Below are 13,885 nucleotides of genomic sequence, written 5' to 3'. Positions count from 1 at the left end.
TATGGAATTGTCAATCCGTGTTAAACCCTAGTATTCTGATGCGAATATTCTGTGAAAATATCAGATCGCACAAACTCACAATGCATTGAGACATTTTGTGAGCTTCTAGATCAACTATTAAGAGATTTGGTGTAGATGGAAAAATGTTGTTTAGCTTACTTGACTATTTTGAATCAGTAGTAAGGTGCCGTTCTATCCTTCTTGTACAGACTGAAAGCATGTTGAACAAACAGAGGCCTTGTATAGTAGCAGTGGTACTCACTGGCTAGCTGGAAGAGAGCGGCGATGGCCTCCTCCCACCATTGAGAGTCCTGGGTAACGAAGGGCAGCTCCATCAGTCCCAGAAGGAAGATCAGCTGACCAGCGGTCAGGGCCACTGTGGCCATCAGGTTACAGGCCCGCATCATGTCAAACTGCACTGGAGCGGCCAAGGGAAGAGTTGCATGTTATTGGCAGCATAGTGGAGGGGGTTTAGATTGATGAACACAATATTGCCCTGATCATCCCTAAATCAAAATGTTTTACCAATTAAGTCCTTCATAATTCATGTCCTATGACATAGGACATGATGGTTATCTCTTACATCTACCCAAATTGTATTGTATCTCAATAATGATAAGAACATTTAAACAGATACATGTTTCTGCCTTTCATATACTGTATATACACTAGTACCATCGGTCCAATGTTTAGATGAACAAAGTGGAGAACCATTAGATGTTGTTGTCATGACCTCTGTGTTCTCAGTTTCATCATAATGGATGTCTGGCCAGCCATTAGAGAGACTCCCCAGGAAACCGTGGGGCCCAACATGTCCTAGCTTATCAGTACATGCCATAAATTAGCTCAATACAGACTAATGGTTCGCAGGAGATAGCCCCTGACATTCACAATATATAACATGGCTGTCTGCTGTATACAGGCATCATGCTGATATAGATGTCACTATGTTGCTGCCGGTCACTACTACATCTGGTCACTACTACATCTGGTCACTACTACATCTGGTCACTAGTACATCTTCAATGACTAATTGCAATGGGATTGGCTACGTTACACTGCAGTTATCCCATTTATTATCACACTTGACAAATAGAGAAATGTAAAATAAGCATACGTTTCACGGTGCTTCGGGACTCCTGGTGGCCCGCAAACTCTGAGCCCCAGCCCAGACTCTCACACTGCCTCTGCGTCCCTCCTGGCCCCCTCCTCCCTGATGGGGGTTCGTCGTGACCCGCGCTGATGGGGCACATCCTCCAGAGCCCCACGCTGCGTTTGCGCCCGTCCTCCAGTTTCTGCAGCACCCAGCTGGGGGTGAAACACGCCACGTTGTTGAAGATCAGGGACAGCATGGCCACCGCCACCGCCGCGACCACCAGCCGCTGAACGGCCATGCGACGCCTGTCGCCGGCCACCTCTCCCCCTCCCTCTCCCTCGTCTCCCCCTCCCGCCTGCGCCCCGGCCTGCCGCTCGGCACCCCGCCTCTCCCCGCGGGCGGGAGTGTCGCTCGACGGGGCCTCCGGGGTCCTGTCTACCTCCCCCTGCTCCACTACTACCACCACCACCACCACCACCGCCGCGGCTGCCTCCTCCGCCTGCCCCTCCAGTGAGCAGCGGACGCTGAGCAGGAGCCGATGCGAGGGACGGGATGGCGAGTGCGTTGCGTTGAGACTCAGCTAAAGGACATCTCCGTTCATCCTCATTCAGCAGGGGCTGGGTGCCATCCCTGCGAGGTGTCAGCCCTCCTCCTCAGACTGCACTGCAGGCACGCAGGGGTTAATCCGACAGACACTCGGGTCCATTCCTCCGTCTCCGCCTGGATGCAGCTTGACTATCCTGCACTGACACACTCCGTTCCCTTTACTCTCCTTCTCCTCTTTGTTGTTCTCCTTCCTTTTATGTCTCCGGTGCTGTGTGCTCTCTCCGCTTCTCTCTTCTCCACTCAGCACTCAACTTGTTGCACTCACTGTGTGTGTGTGTGTGGGGGTGTGTGTGTGTGTGTGCACAACTGGTTTGCAGTCCTGCGTGTAGGCGTAGTAATTTCTTTCTCTCTGTTTGTCTCTCAGATGCTGCGTGGGGCTGAAAGGGTGGGGAGGGTTGGAGAAGTAGAGCAATGCAGATGGTCCAGTTCGTGTTGTAGCTGTGTGTTGGCTGCCTCACTGATGATGGCTTCACTGAAGCTTCAACCAAAGTGTACAGAACTCTGCCTTGCTGCAAACTCCCCCGCCCTCCCTCTCTCTCTCCCCTGCCCCCCTCTCTGTCTCTGTCTCTCTCTCTCTCTCTGTCTGTCTCTCTCTCTCTCTCTCTCTCTCTCTCTCTGTGTCTGTCTCTCTCACTATCTCTCTCGCTATGTCTCCTCTTACTCTCTCTGTCTCTCTCTCTCTTTCTCTGTGGGAATCGGCACTGCTACTGCTACAGCTGAGGACCACAGGTCAAAGTTGAAGTGGGAGGGGGCATTCTGCCATTTGTGTCACAAGGGACATCTGTCCGTGGCTGCAGCATGCTTTGACACACATTACTACCTCCTTCTCTCTGTGTGTGTGTGTGTGTGTGTGTGTGTGTGTGCGTGTGCGTGTGCGTGTGCGTGTGCGTGTGCGCGTGCGTGCGCGCATGTGCACACGCGTGCATGCATATTTTTTTCTGTGGAGCCCCAGAGAGCCATTCGTTCAAGCTTCTTTCTCTCGTGTGCGACAAACGTGTTGCTGGCTGCCATGGTCAACTAGCAACAGGATGCGTTTCCTGAGAGGAAAAGAGCATAGGAAGGGGGGTGCTCATATGTAGACCCTCTTTCTCTTCTCTTAAAGAGGATAGGAAGGGGGGTGCTCATATGTAGACCCCTCTTTCTCTTCTCTTCCCTCGGCTGTCTTTCCTTTTTCGTCTCTCCAGATCTTGCCTTTGTCATTGTGTGTTCTGTGTAATAGCCTCTCTCTCATCTCACATCTTTTCCATACACCTTAAAACACTTGATTTGAACACAGTTAATCTGGCGTCAATCTGGCCAATTTAAAAATAGACGATCTATGCTCACAAGTCACAACGCATTGTGATGTGATCAAGTGACGCTTTGTTAGCTTGTAGATTGGCCCTTTCTATATTTATGTTCCAAAATATTTATGGCTTAAGTTGTTAACATGAGTATATAACGTCAGCTGTCTCCATCTTTCTCTCAGTCCCACTCCAGTCCATGATTAGCTGTGAAGGATGTAGATTTAGTAGAGAAGTGAAATGGAGGTAGTTGCACCATAGAAAGCCAAGCTTGATCTCCAGTGTAAGGGCTCTCTCTCTCTCTCTCTCTCTCTCTCTCTGTATGTATTTGGCCTCTGTTCCCTCATACTACCAGGGCCCCCAAAGATTTGGGGAATTTCCTGTTGCCCAACTTTAATAAACAGCCCACATCTGTATCAGCTAAGGAGACGAGGAGGGAGGAGGGACACAAATAGAGTCCAGATGGGTGTGGAATCTGAAATAGAGGCAGAAGAGAAGGGGGGGGCGGGGGTAGTGTTAAGGGTTTGACGTCAGTGAGAGACAGAGGGAGGACCAGGGGCAACAAGAAAAGCATTCCTCTAGTTTGGCTTGTTATATTTCCATGGTCCCATTTGCCTGTGAAAAGTTTTTAGTTGGACATTCATGTGGTTGTGTTTTGATGTTGAAATGAGGAGCCCGATCATGCCTCAGTGAAAACCACCAGCTATGGTTATCTATCACATTTGGGGGAGTTAATGTCTGCACGACTAGGCACATGATAAAATCTGCATTTTTATGTTTGATAATATCCCTGCTACAGTGGCACTTCTCTCATTAGCAAATTATTTGTACAATAACCACACACTGAAAGCTTTCAGGGCCATTAACTGCAGGAGAACTTTAAAGTGTCTTTGTAGAACAACATGAAGAAAATAGTGATAGGATAAGTAATGGAATGGATCTGAGCAGTGTTCTGCAGAATTCTTTGCTTGTTTCTGCCAAATTCACAATACTTTTTAAATGTAATGAGACCCACCCACAACAAACAAAGTACAATCAAGACCTTGCATGTTGTATCTTTTCTCTTCTCTCTAGTGAGGCGGTATGGGAAAACATGGCACGAATGTGTGTGAAGAACCGCCGGCTGGATGTGGCACGAGTCTGTCTGGGGAATATGGGTAATGCCAGGGTGGCACGCTCACTGAGGGAGGCTCAGGCTGAGCCTGAACTGGAGGCACAAGTGGCAGTATTGGCCATGCAGCTTGGCATGCTGGTAAGACCAATGAATTAGCTTCCAGTGACGCAATGTTTTGAGTATAATCTGGTGTTACCGCTGATACTAATGAAGTCTCTGTTCAACTTTGGTGCTGCTATTGTGCATGTTGGCTCACTGGAAACACTCTGCTACACCAGTAGGTCTCAACGTGTCCTTGAGTGAGTTCCAAATGGCCCCGTACAGGTGTGTTATGGGGGTCCTTTTGAGAACCACTGCACACTAAATGGAGCAGAGCCTTAATTAGTATCATCGGTAACACCTGTGAAGGAAGTAGGGAAGCGGCCCGGAAGTAGGATGAGTTATTCTGTGTGCATATAGCCCATTACCAACTGATACACTCCGACTCTGCAAACTAATAATGACTAATGGGGACCACACAATGTACTACAGTCAGCTTAGTAGTATGTTGTCCCATGCGAAATTTACACATCATGTCAAAAGCGTGGGTTATTCAGTATAACGGGGTCAAGGATGACCATTTAAGGGGCGATATGGTGGTGTAGTCTCTGACAAAGCTCTGCGAGTAACCAAAGTGTTGTGCCATGCTGGTGCTACACTACGATAGTCAATATACTGTAACAGCTACAGTACCAAGTTACCAACCAGTAAATGCAAAATAAAGCATTATTATTGTCCTCTTCTGCCAACCCAAATTTCAGTCCCTTATGACTGTGTAATGTAATGTGTAGTGTTTGTTTTTCATATCCCTCTCATTCTAAAGTTACTTTAATTGGTGACTTTAGTACTATTTGTGTTAATCTAAGACAGATTGTCTATTTAAACGTTTATTTTTTATTTTTAACTGAATAGTTCTTAGATCGGGGTTTGTACAATTTCTTTTTTTATCACATAATTGACAACATGGCAACTTAATTCTAATGTGCACGCTACCATTTTGACTTATATTGGTGCACGACACAAATTTGACAGATTGGCTAATCTATGAGGCAGATGAGTTGGGTTGGGCCAATCAAGACAGCCGATGCCTACACCCCCCACAGAGATTCAGTGACACAGAGATTGACAGACTGACAGATACACATCTGGTTTGGTTCGATAACTGCTGGTCCAACAGAATCCTCAATAGGCAAAAACCACACAGACGCACACGGCAAGTTTTATTTTATGTCTGGGGCAGACGCACGCACACGCACAGTCGCACACACACACAGGTTCCATGGGTTCAGGTTAATGCAGACAAAAACATCCGTGTATGAAAGAGAAAGCATGGACAAGCTAACACAGGAATCAGAGAACATCTAATAAAATAAAAATCAATCTATAGAATCAAAACTTACAAAAGTTGCCTACAAACAACGCATTCCTTTTTTTTATTTCCACATGTTGTCATATAAAGCCGTTTTTCCTATAACTTGATAGGACGACGCAGAGAAGCTGTATAAGAGCTGCCAGCGATACGACCTCCTCAACAAATTCTACCAGGCTTCTGGCCAGTGGCCGCAGGCTGTGGAGACAGCCGAAAACCATGACCGCATCCATCTGCGCACCACCTATTACAACTATGCCAAACACCTGGAGTCCATGGGTGACAAAAGCCTGGCCCTCACATTGTAAGACCCATCATCATTAAGTGCTATGGTATTGCTACAGTAGCCTGCCTGGTGTTGGTTGACTATGGTTGTAATTGGAGGGTTGTCCAACTGTGAGTATGGGTTTATCTGTTTCAGCTATGAGAAGTCGGATACCCACAGGTTTGAGGTACCCAGGATGCTCCAGGAAGACGCGTTGTCTCTGGAAATCTACGTGAACAAAATGAAGGACAAGTATGTCTGGGAACGCTAGAGACACATTGGTGCAATCCTTAATTTACGTTATGATTCAAATGGTCAGGTGATTAATCTTTATATTATGAATGAAATGTATAAAACCGAATGATGTCTCCCATCAATCCAGGAACGTCTACAAGTGGTGGGCCCAGTACCTTGAAAGCCAGTCAGACATGACTTCAGCACTGCGTTACTATGAGAGTGCCCAAGATTACCTCTCCTTGGTCCGAGTTCACTGCTATGTGGGGAACATTCAGAAGGTGACTCACTGGGGGAAGATTCTAAGGTGTTGAATGTGTAGCCCCCAGCCAAGACCCAGCCCGCAACAGCCCTGCCAATCCGGCTCAGCCCTATTGGCACGACAGGTTGCGTGTTGGTCTGGCGAGTGGGAGGCCCGGGTTCAATCCCCGCTTCCGCGCAATGCTACAAATGCATTTAATACTTTTGAAAGATGATGTTCTGCTGCTCGTTTGAGTTCTGCATTGTGTGTAAATAATACTGAACTGAAAGGTTGAGATATGAAATGCTTCCATGTTGTCTTGACTCTGTCTCGATCTCGATTTCGAGTATACAAGTATGCAGTGATGTTTAATGCATCACTGTATGTGATGACACAATGGTGTGATGATGGCCTACCACTTATTTGCCAGGCATCTGAGATAGCCAATGACACGGGCAACAGGGCTGCTTCGTACCACCTGGCCAGACAGTACGAGGGTCATGATGAGATCAGACAGGCGGTCCACTTCTACACACGAGCCCAGGCCTACAACAACGCCATACGGCTCTGCAAGGTACACTACCGTGCATCTACTAGCTAATATATGCCGTAACGTCGACACAACATCTAGATGTACAGTATTTGCATAGGTATGCTGTTATTATTTGACCATGATATCTCTTGACTACTCACAGATATATTATATAATCATCCCATCCAACTCTTTAAAGTATACTCAGGCTTTTGTGAACATCAAGTTGCTTGATTAAGTATTTAGATATTTTATATTTATTTTATATGACACTCCCCCTCCCTATACAAACCCAAATTACAAAGTGTTACTTTGTCACCAGATGAATCTGTCATAATTAAAATGGAGTTTGCAGTTAAACTGCATTTGTATAGGAAGGGGTTGTGTCTGATAAAATGTATATAAAATATCTAAATACTGAAACAAGCAACTTAAAAAATATCTGGGGTGCTCACAAAAGCCTGAGTAGACGTCAAGATGACCCCAAACATGTTTGAAAGTGAGATATCCCTTTATGCTCGCTTTCCTGCATCTGTGTCTTTCTGCATCTGTGTGTTTCTTGGCAACCAATCTGCTAATATACTATGTAATTGTTACTTTGTGTGAGCAGGAAAATGGCCTGGACGACCAGCTGATGAACCTGGCTCTGCTCAGTAACCCAGAGGACATGATGGAGGCAGCATGTTACTATGAAGAGAAAGGTGACCACATGGACCGGGCGGTTGCACTCTACCATAAGGTGTGTCACAATGCTCTGCCATGTTTTTGTGTCCTTCAATGGTTCAGTCAGAAATGCATGCATTCTTAATCCTGCCACAAGGGGGTGATAGATGACCGGCTCAACAAAACCACCTAAATACACCTAAGAACTTACAAACAAAATTAAGGATACAGTCATAGTTCAGTTCTCAGCATTATCTAAATATTAAAAACAGAATGCTGTAAATGGTAAATGTTGTGGTTCTGCCTATGATTCTTGTATGCATATTCTTTTTGAGTGGTGTAAACCACTCCTACAACTGGCTTTGTTAGTGCAGAAAAAACGAGCATGGTTGCTATGTTCACCCTGTTCACCCGGGTGTGATTTCATTACGTCAGACATGATTTTATTGAGTGGTGTAAACCACTCCTACAACTGGCTTTGTTAGTCTGTGCAGAAAAAATGAGCATGGTTGCTATGTTCACCCTGTTCACCCGGGTGTGATTTCATTACGTCAGACATGATTTCATTACGTCAGACAGGCTATATTACACCACTCAGTTCACACGGGTGTGATTTTTAAACTACAATCCAAACGAAAACAAATTGGCTGGTTTGGATTTACATGCCTCTTTTCTGTTTTAGGCTGGTCATGTGTCCAAGGCACTGGAGTTGGCCTTCGCCACGGAGCAGTTCTCAGCACTGCAGTTTATAGCTGAGGACCTCAATGAGAACTCCGACCCGGCTCTCCTGGCACGATGCTCGGACTTCTTCATTAAGCATGACCAATACATGAAGGCTGTGGAGCTACTGTTGGCAGCCAAAAAGGTGTGTGTGTGTGTGTGTGTGTGTGTGTGTGTGTGTGTGTGTGTGTGTGTGTGTGTGTGTGTGTGTGTGTGTGTGTGTGTGTGTGTGTGTGTGTGTGTGTGTGTGTGCGCGCACAAACGTAATTCTAAAATATAAAGTGGTAGAATATAAATAAAGTAAATATAAAATAGCCATATGCAAATTCAAACGGCAAATTCAAAAATGGTCTACTCTAAAGTCATAAAGTAAACCATATTACTATAAATAAAAGATTACACAACAAATGTAATTTATTTTGTTAATATGTTAAAGCCAATCATTTGTTTAGTGTTTGTTCAATAAAAGTGGTGTCCCCCCCCATCTCTCCAGCTCTTTAATAAACAGAAGATACATTTTCATGTGGGTCACCAATTTCATCCACTAAGGAAATAAAACCCCTTCATTAGCTTAAAATGTATATTATTCCAATTTTGTCTGCTCATTCTTTGTTTCATCACTTCCTATTTCATGTATTTATCCTGTGTAGCCCGTATGTGTTCTCTCTCCTAATTGGATGAAATTGGTATACTGACCTGAAAATGTATTTCCTGTTTACGGAAAACTGGAGAGACAGGGAGACCCCTGTTTCTGAACAAATACTCTATAATAAATTGTTGTTATTAAGCTGTATAATGCACTTGTGGTTGTGAGTATGCATACATACAACTTCAGTCATGTCTGTATCTCTGTCTCTGTTAGTGATGTGATGTAACGATAAAGTACAACCTTGAACCTTGTGTTGTCGTGCACACATGCACGAATACGGTATGTATTTATGTGTGTGTATGTGTGTGCCATGTCAGTATCACGAAGCCCTGCAGCTGTGTGTGGACCAGAATCTGACCATCACAGAGGAGCTGGCAGAGAACATGACCGTAACCAAAGAGTCCAAAGACTTGTCCGAAGACGCCCGCAAGGACCTGCTGGAGAGGATAGCTGACTGCTGCATGCGCCAGGGCAATTACCATCTGGCCACCAAGAAATACACGCAGGCTGGCAACAAGCTCAAGGTTAGATGGTGTCGTGTGGTGAATACCAGTAGAAAGGTGTGCAAAGGTGTCTCTCCACCTGTGGTACATTAGCGCCCTTTCCAACATAAAAAAGGTTGCGCTTAACTAAAGCAATCGATAGCCTATTAAATGTATTAAATTCGACATAGCATTCATGTGTAACATTTTTAAGCTGCGTATGTGCGCACACACACACACACACACACACACACACACATACACGGTATAAATATATACCAGGTACAAACACCATAAATATTTCTTATTTAATTTGTAACAGGCCATGAGGGCTCTTCTGAAGTCAGGCGACACCGAGAAGATCATGTTCTTTGCCGGGGTGTCTCGTCAGAAGGAAATCTACATCATGGCGGCCAACTACCTGCAGTCTCTGGACTGGCGCAAGAACCCAGACATCATGAAGAACATCATTGGTTACTACACCAAAGGCAGGGCACCGGAGCTGCTAGCTGGCTTCTATGAAGCCTGTGCTCAGGTGGGACAGCGTCGTATTCAGGACGGATTATTCAAGTGCCTGTTTATTTTAAAGAACCCTTTCCCAACATCTGCCTCTTGTTTTGTGTCCTCTTCTAACACATAAACAGGAAATGACGTTTTTCCTTGCAGGAGCAGCATGTTGTGATCCTTTGTAATAGTTTATATTGTACATAATACTCCTACCAGGTTTAGTTAAATCTAGTATAGAAAGCACTTAAAATAATGAGTTGTATACATGCTTGAGAAATAAATTAAAAATAAGAATGTTTTCTTTTGTTCACCTTCAACCAGGTTGAGATTGATGATTATCAAAATTATGAGAAGGCACTTGGTGCTCTGACGGAGGCTTATAAGTGTTTTTCTAAAGCCAAGGGTCGTAACCCTGGAGAACAGGAAGCACGAATGGTTGACTTGCAGCACAAAATCACCCTGATCAAGAAGTTTGTCCAGGTTCGCAGGTGAGAATATAACTTATTTCAGCCTTGTTTCATCACTGTAAATGTCTTTACTCTCTTTACGGATAATTACTACCAATCCAAAGCTAGTAAAAAAAATCACACCCATGTGAATTGAGGGGCGATCTTATCATCGTGCATCATTATTCCGGCCAATCAGAATTTGCGTCCTCACCTTCATCTTCAATGTTTGTGTTTACACAAACACTCAAAATTGTCCATACATTGTCAATGGGATTTAATGTTTGTGTAGGACAAATTTGTGCACATACACCAAAAGCTGGACATAGGATTTCTCCTTAAATCCAAAGATAGTAAGGAGAAAATTAATAGATTGAGACCAGAAGTAAATGCGTAAAAGTGAAAGCAGTGGCCTCAATCAACCCAGTTACTCATGGACTCTGCGAGTTGTATTTTATTTATTTTTCTGGTTATCTCCAGATTGTATGAGGAGGACCCAGGTGAGGCGGTACGCCTGTGTGAGGCCTTGCTGGAAGAGGCGGAGTTGGACCCAGCTGTCCGGATAGGAGACGCATATGGCTTTCTGGTGGAGCATCACTGTCAGCAAGGCAGCTTCCAAGTCGTGAGTCTGTCAGAATAGATATTGAGACTAAATTAATCCAGCCCACTTCGAGTGGTCAAAGGCGTACAGTAAGTTCCAATACTCTTTCCCCCTCTGTGATCTCCAGGCTTACCGTAAGCTTGAAGAACTGCAGAAGCTGCTGCCCTCACTGGATGTGAGTTTCTACGTCACCCAGGCCAGCCTGGATGGGTTGCAGCGGGCGGTGGGGTTACCCATGGGACGGGGACACCTTCCTGGACGGGCGGATCGCAGGGACAGTGGAGGAGAAGAGGACGAAGTGGAGGAGGATGAAGCGTTGGAGTCTCACCAAGGCAATTGACTCACAGACAGTATTACACCAGCAGCACTGTGGCTGGTACAAAATCACAGCTACTAGCTAAGGTCTTTTTTATGATTATATTTGACAAATGTCCGCTTTATTTTTGTATACCGACATTGATAGAGATGTCTCTCACACATGTCCTGGGGATGACATGCAGTGAAGAGCCTTGGGTCATATTAAAACCTGAGCAAACGACTATAGCCTTATTTATGTGGTATGCACTCTTACCAGGTGTGCCACCAGGGATCCCAATAACCTTTTTTAATAACCAGCTTCAAATGACGCTAAACACCATCCCACAAGGCTCAACAGGCTAATCAGAGCCATACATTTTTCATAGATATATTTTGTATTAACAAACATTTTCTACAGTATGTGTAAAGAACAAGTTAAGCCCACATATTTTGTATCTAGAAGAAGGAAATGTAGCTATTTGATTTCATGCAACTATTCAGTTATGTTTTAAAGCCTGCTGCTTGCCTTAAGCAGACTTGGGTCTATAATGCTGAATATTTTCCTTCTTTGCAGCTGAAATTCATATTTGATGTTCCCCCCAAATGGTGTTTGAAGAATGTATATATTTTTGTATTTATGAACTCAACAAATTATTCATCTATAAAAAGGGGGGGGGGGACGAACGATTTCTATGAAATATTTTGCTTTTGATAATGTTGCATTTATACTAAACATATGAGATAGAATGAGTTTGTGCATTTGCTCAAGGTTTCCACAAAACTTTCAAGATTTTTTCAAAATGTTGTGTAGGAAGAATGATAATGAATGTATTTATTATTATCAAAACATTACAAACGTCTTTACAGAAAGCCTACAGCAAAACTCAAGAGAATGGGGTAAGTCAAGCCAAGGTTAGATGGTGTCAAGGAATCCAGAAACAGAGATATGCAGTGCCATTTATAGCATGCGATATTAGTCTGTCCTTTATTTCTTTCAGATTGTGGCTACGATGAGCAACTGGATTTGGAGTTAGTTGACCCTATATTAAAGTGAGAATGAGAAAAGATATATTTCTTTAAAAATGATTGTACACCACATGGTTTTTGTATTCAAAACATAGTTTTACAAAATCCTATTGTATAAAGATTTTGAAATGAAATAAAATAAACTTATTTGTTTCTCATTCTATATGTTGATCCTTCCCCACCCGTCCTTCCTCTTTGATGTCTACCTTCCGACTGATACCTGTCCATTCAAACTGACGTGCCCGCCCCAAAGTTATTACTGATACCTGTCCATTCAAACTGACGGGCCCGCCCCAAAGTTATTACTGATACCTGTCCATTCAAACTCTAAGACGGGCCCGTCCCAAAGTTATTCATGCAGCCGCGTCCGGCAGCCGGCGAAAACTAGAGTTCTCAACAGGCCCAAAAATTAAGCCCCGGCCCTACCTGGACCCTCATCAAACCCTGTACACTCAAGACACTGCCCCCGCTGCCACCTTACCTGTTCTGACATTCCATATGTTGATCTGACCTCATCAAACTCTGTACACACAAGACACGCTCCCACCCAGATCTCCATATATGGAGCTGACCTGTTCTGACATTCCATATGTTGATCTGACCTCATCAAGGGTAGGTCTACAGGGCTGGGTAGGTCTACACTCAAGACACGCTCCATATATGGCCAGTACAGGATTCATAAAAAGAAAGCAGGGGCTCCAAACTTTATTTAGCGACAGACAGGCAGAAAATACGACGTTTCGACCTCACGGTCTTTGTCAAGTATAGACGAGATAACAGGACATGATGTCTTATACATTGTGTGAACAAAAGGCTATTAGCCCCATCTGGTGACCTGGGGTGGCACCAATACATATACATGTGATAGAACATGATTAACATCTCAATTCTGATTGTACACATGATTCTGATTATATACATGATTCACATGATTAAGGCAATGCCAAGAATTATTTACATGATTTGACGATTGTATAAAAATAGAGAAAAGTAGAAAGTTTAAAAACATTTTGACAATACTGAGAGCAGCAAGTACAGTAGAACCCAAATTGCCATCAAGAACATCCATATCCTTCACGCCAGGTCTTCGTCATTTGGTACTCTGGCTATCTTTGCTGAAGCATATGTCTCGTCTGACAACTAGACTCTGATATGCATAAATTATGGTCATCATTGTAGAGTTGGCCGAGTGGCCTAGGCCAGGATTACCGGTTTTCTGATTCTTTATTTCTCTCAAAAATGAAGGCCTTTCCAATAAATAAGACTGTGGAAAATAGATGTACAAAAACAATGGTAACTTAAAGCACAACTAAAGACAACACACCATACATTGACTGCACTAAAGGCTATCCCTTAACTAAGGGCCCTGGCTGTTAAAACGCTTTGCCTGCCCAAGTACTACTCATTGTCTGTCCTTCGCAGCCTCCCTTTATAGGGAGTGGATCCTACCACAAGTACAGATTCCAATTAACCATCAATTAGCTTTTACAGACATTTCCCATACCACAGGAATAATCTAACTATTAAATAAATGTTGTCCAGTATAATTGAATCACATTTCTTCAAATACTTTAACAACCAGAACACTGTTAAACCCATCATACACACACCCCTTCTCTTCTACAATAGCCTACTTGGCACGTTCCAACCCTTCTTAACCAAATGGACTGGCCCTGCTCTGAGGAGTGCCAGTACTGCAGAAGACAGACAGGTGA

At 44.1% G+C, this 13,885-nt stretch overlaps 2 protein-coding genes across 2 annotated transcripts in view; one reads left to right on the top strand and one right to left on the bottom strand.

Annotated features, from left to right (window-relative positions):
* Positions 1–1,658, bottom strand: part of tmem204 (transmembrane protein 204) — a 10,810-nt gene extending 9,152 nt beyond the window's left edge. Inside the window, exons 1-2 of the mRNA XM_079492717.1 lie at positions 1,118–1,658; positions 263–418 (exon numbers count right to left, since the gene is read on the bottom strand). Coding sequence (XP_079348843.1) covers positions 263–418; positions 1,118–1,394 — 433 coding nt within the window. The 5' untranslated portion in view covers positions 1,395–1,658. The remainder of the gene's footprint in view (positions 1–262; positions 419–1,117) is intronic.
* Positions 1–12,283, top strand: part of ift140 (intraflagellar transport 140 homolog (Chlamydomonas)) — a 37,892-nt gene extending 25,609 nt beyond the window's left edge. Inside the window, exons 19-30 of the mRNA XM_079492145.1 lie at positions 4,060–4,237; positions 5,621–5,811; positions 5,929–6,024; positions 6,155–6,287; positions 6,678–6,821; positions 7,390–7,518; positions 8,125–8,307; positions 9,129–9,335; positions 9,616–9,828; positions 10,122–10,288; positions 10,727–10,868; positions 10,975–12,283. Of these exons, the coding sequence (XP_079348271.1) occupies positions 4,060–4,237; positions 5,621–5,811; positions 5,929–6,024; positions 6,155–6,287; positions 6,678–6,821; positions 7,390–7,518; positions 8,125–8,307; positions 9,129–9,335; positions 9,616–9,828; positions 10,122–10,288; positions 10,727–10,868; positions 10,975–11,187 (1,996 nt within the window). The 3' untranslated portion in view covers positions 11,188–12,283. The remainder of the gene's footprint in view (positions 1–4,059; positions 4,238–5,620; positions 5,812–5,928; positions 6,025–6,154; positions 6,288–6,677; positions 6,822–7,389; positions 7,519–8,124; positions 8,308–9,128; positions 9,336–9,615; positions 9,829–10,121; positions 10,289–10,726; positions 10,869–10,974) is intronic.
* Positions 12,284–13,885: the final 1,602 nt, after the last annotated feature.

Source organism: Electrona antarctica (genome assembly GCF_951216825.1).
Source record: "Electrona antarctica genome assembly, chromosome: 22".
NCBI lineage: Eukaryota > Metazoa > Chordata > Actinopteri > Myctophiformes > Myctophidae > Electrona > Electrona antarctica.
The sequence above is the reverse complement of the archived record's forward strand: the minus strand, read 5'-3'. Positions and strand labels throughout refer to the sequence as shown.